General features: G+C 66.4%; 1 protein-coding gene across 1 annotated transcript in view; it reads left to right on the forward strand.

Moving 5' to 3' along the window:
• The window catches only part of LOC102475315 (protein amnionless), a gene marked incomplete at its 3' end in the record, with an annotated part of 17,870 nt that overhangs the window by 14,976 nt on the left and 1,270 nt on the right, over positions 1 to 1,624 (forward strand). Inside the window, 1 exon segment of the mRNA XM_027776392.1 lies at positions 1,350 to 1,437. Coding sequence (XP_027632193.1) covers positions 1,350 to 1,437 — 88 coding nt within the window.

The raw sequence follows: 1,624 nt of genomic DNA on the forward strand, positions 1-1,624 counted from the left end.
GAGAGAGGGAGAGGGAGAGAGAGGGAGAGGGAGAGGGAGAGGGAGAGGGAGAGGGAGAAATCACCCCCTGGGGTGGCTACACTGGATCCCCTCTCTTTGTCCTGCCAGGGTTTTGGGTGCACAGGCACCTGGCATGTTTTCCAAGCCGAGTCCAGGACTCAAACCGCACAGTTGGCCATGTGGGGTCCTTGCGCCCACTGCTGCCTGGGGATCTGCGCGAACCTTGTCCTTCCGGGGATCTGCCTTTGGTACCATGAGCATGGTGTCAGGTGCCAGGTGCGAGATCCAGTTCCCCTCGCTCGAGGTCTCCCAGCTTTCTTCAGATCTGGAAACAGTATCTTCACCGTGTTCTCAAATCCCCCCTCTTCCTCCCTGTGTGCGGCCCGCGGCTCCCGGCTGTCTGCACGCCCTCTTCCGGAGCCCGAGGCGCGCACTCCAGGCCCCTTCAGCGGAAGTGTGCGCCGCCTTGTGGTCATCTTTGCAACTGCGGCACTTTCCGTTTCATCCCTACCCCTCCCTTTGGTTCTGCACAAACCAAGCGTCTTGTTCCCATTCACACCGCAAATGCCCCCTCTCCAGAGCTGCTCTTCACCGCCTTGCCTGTCCACCCCAGCTCCGCTCCTGGAACCTGTGCTGGGGTGGCCACAGTGGGCGTGCGACGCCGCCGGGTCAGGTCCAGAGCTCTGGGCAGGGCTGACAACCCTGTCTGCACAAGTTGGGCAGAGGCCATCATCCGCACGCTGGGTGGCTGGGGGGCAGCCATCACCTCCAGCCTCGAGGGAGAAGCCTGGAGGGGAAGGGGAAGGATGTGGCCCAGGAGCTTGGAGGGGAAGGGGGAGCAGCTGGACACTCTGCTCTCTCCCCTGCTGTGCCCGCCTCTGCCCAAGGGGCCTAGAGCCTACAGGCACACTTGGCCCTCGCTCTCTGCCTCCTCTGGCCTCCCCTCCTCCTGACCCAGAGGGCGGCCCTTAGACTCCAGGTGCTCCCGGACCAGAAGGCCCTTGTCCTGGATAGGCCCTCAGGGTGATGTGGGAGGGCAACGACCCCGGGAAGTATCACCCCCAACCCAAGCTCTGGTCCTCTGGCCCACCTTGTCAGGGGCCCTGGGCCCTTCTCCCCGCGGCCTTTTGCGCAGGCTGTCCAGCCCCGACCCGGCAGAACACCCTCCCTCGCTTTCCCTGGCTGGAAGCTGCTCTGCCAGGCTCTCCCAGGGGACCTGCCCCTGGCCCTGACCCACCCTGGTCTGCTCCGTTGTCACAGTCTGGGATCGCCTCCTTGAGGACAGAGGGCGGGGTGGCACGGAGCGGGCAGGACCACCTCAGCGCTGCCTCGGCCCTCGCCTCCCGCAGCTCTTGCCGCTGGATGGGGAACTCGTCCTGGCTCCGGGAGCAGAATTCAGCGCCTCGGACACCGGCGCGGACCCGGACTGTAGCTCAGGTGCGGACCGGTGCGGGGCGCCGCTGGGAGGGGACGGTGGTCCTGGCCGGGGCTCGGTGGGCGTGCCCGGAGGCGGGGCTTAGGGGAAGGGCGTGCCCAGAGGCGGGGCTTGTAGACAAGCTGTGCCCGCGGGTTCCCTGCGGGGCGTTCCCTGAGGCGGGGCTTGCAGACAAGCTGGGCCCGGCGC

This window comes from Tupaia chinensis, unplaced genomic scaffold (genome assembly GCF_000334495.1).
Source record: "Tupaia chinensis unplaced genomic scaffold, TupChi_1.0 Scaffold000671_2, whole genome shotgun sequence".
Classification (NCBI taxonomy): Eukaryota; Metazoa; Chordata; class Mammalia; order Scandentia; family Tupaiidae; genus Tupaia; species Tupaia belangeri.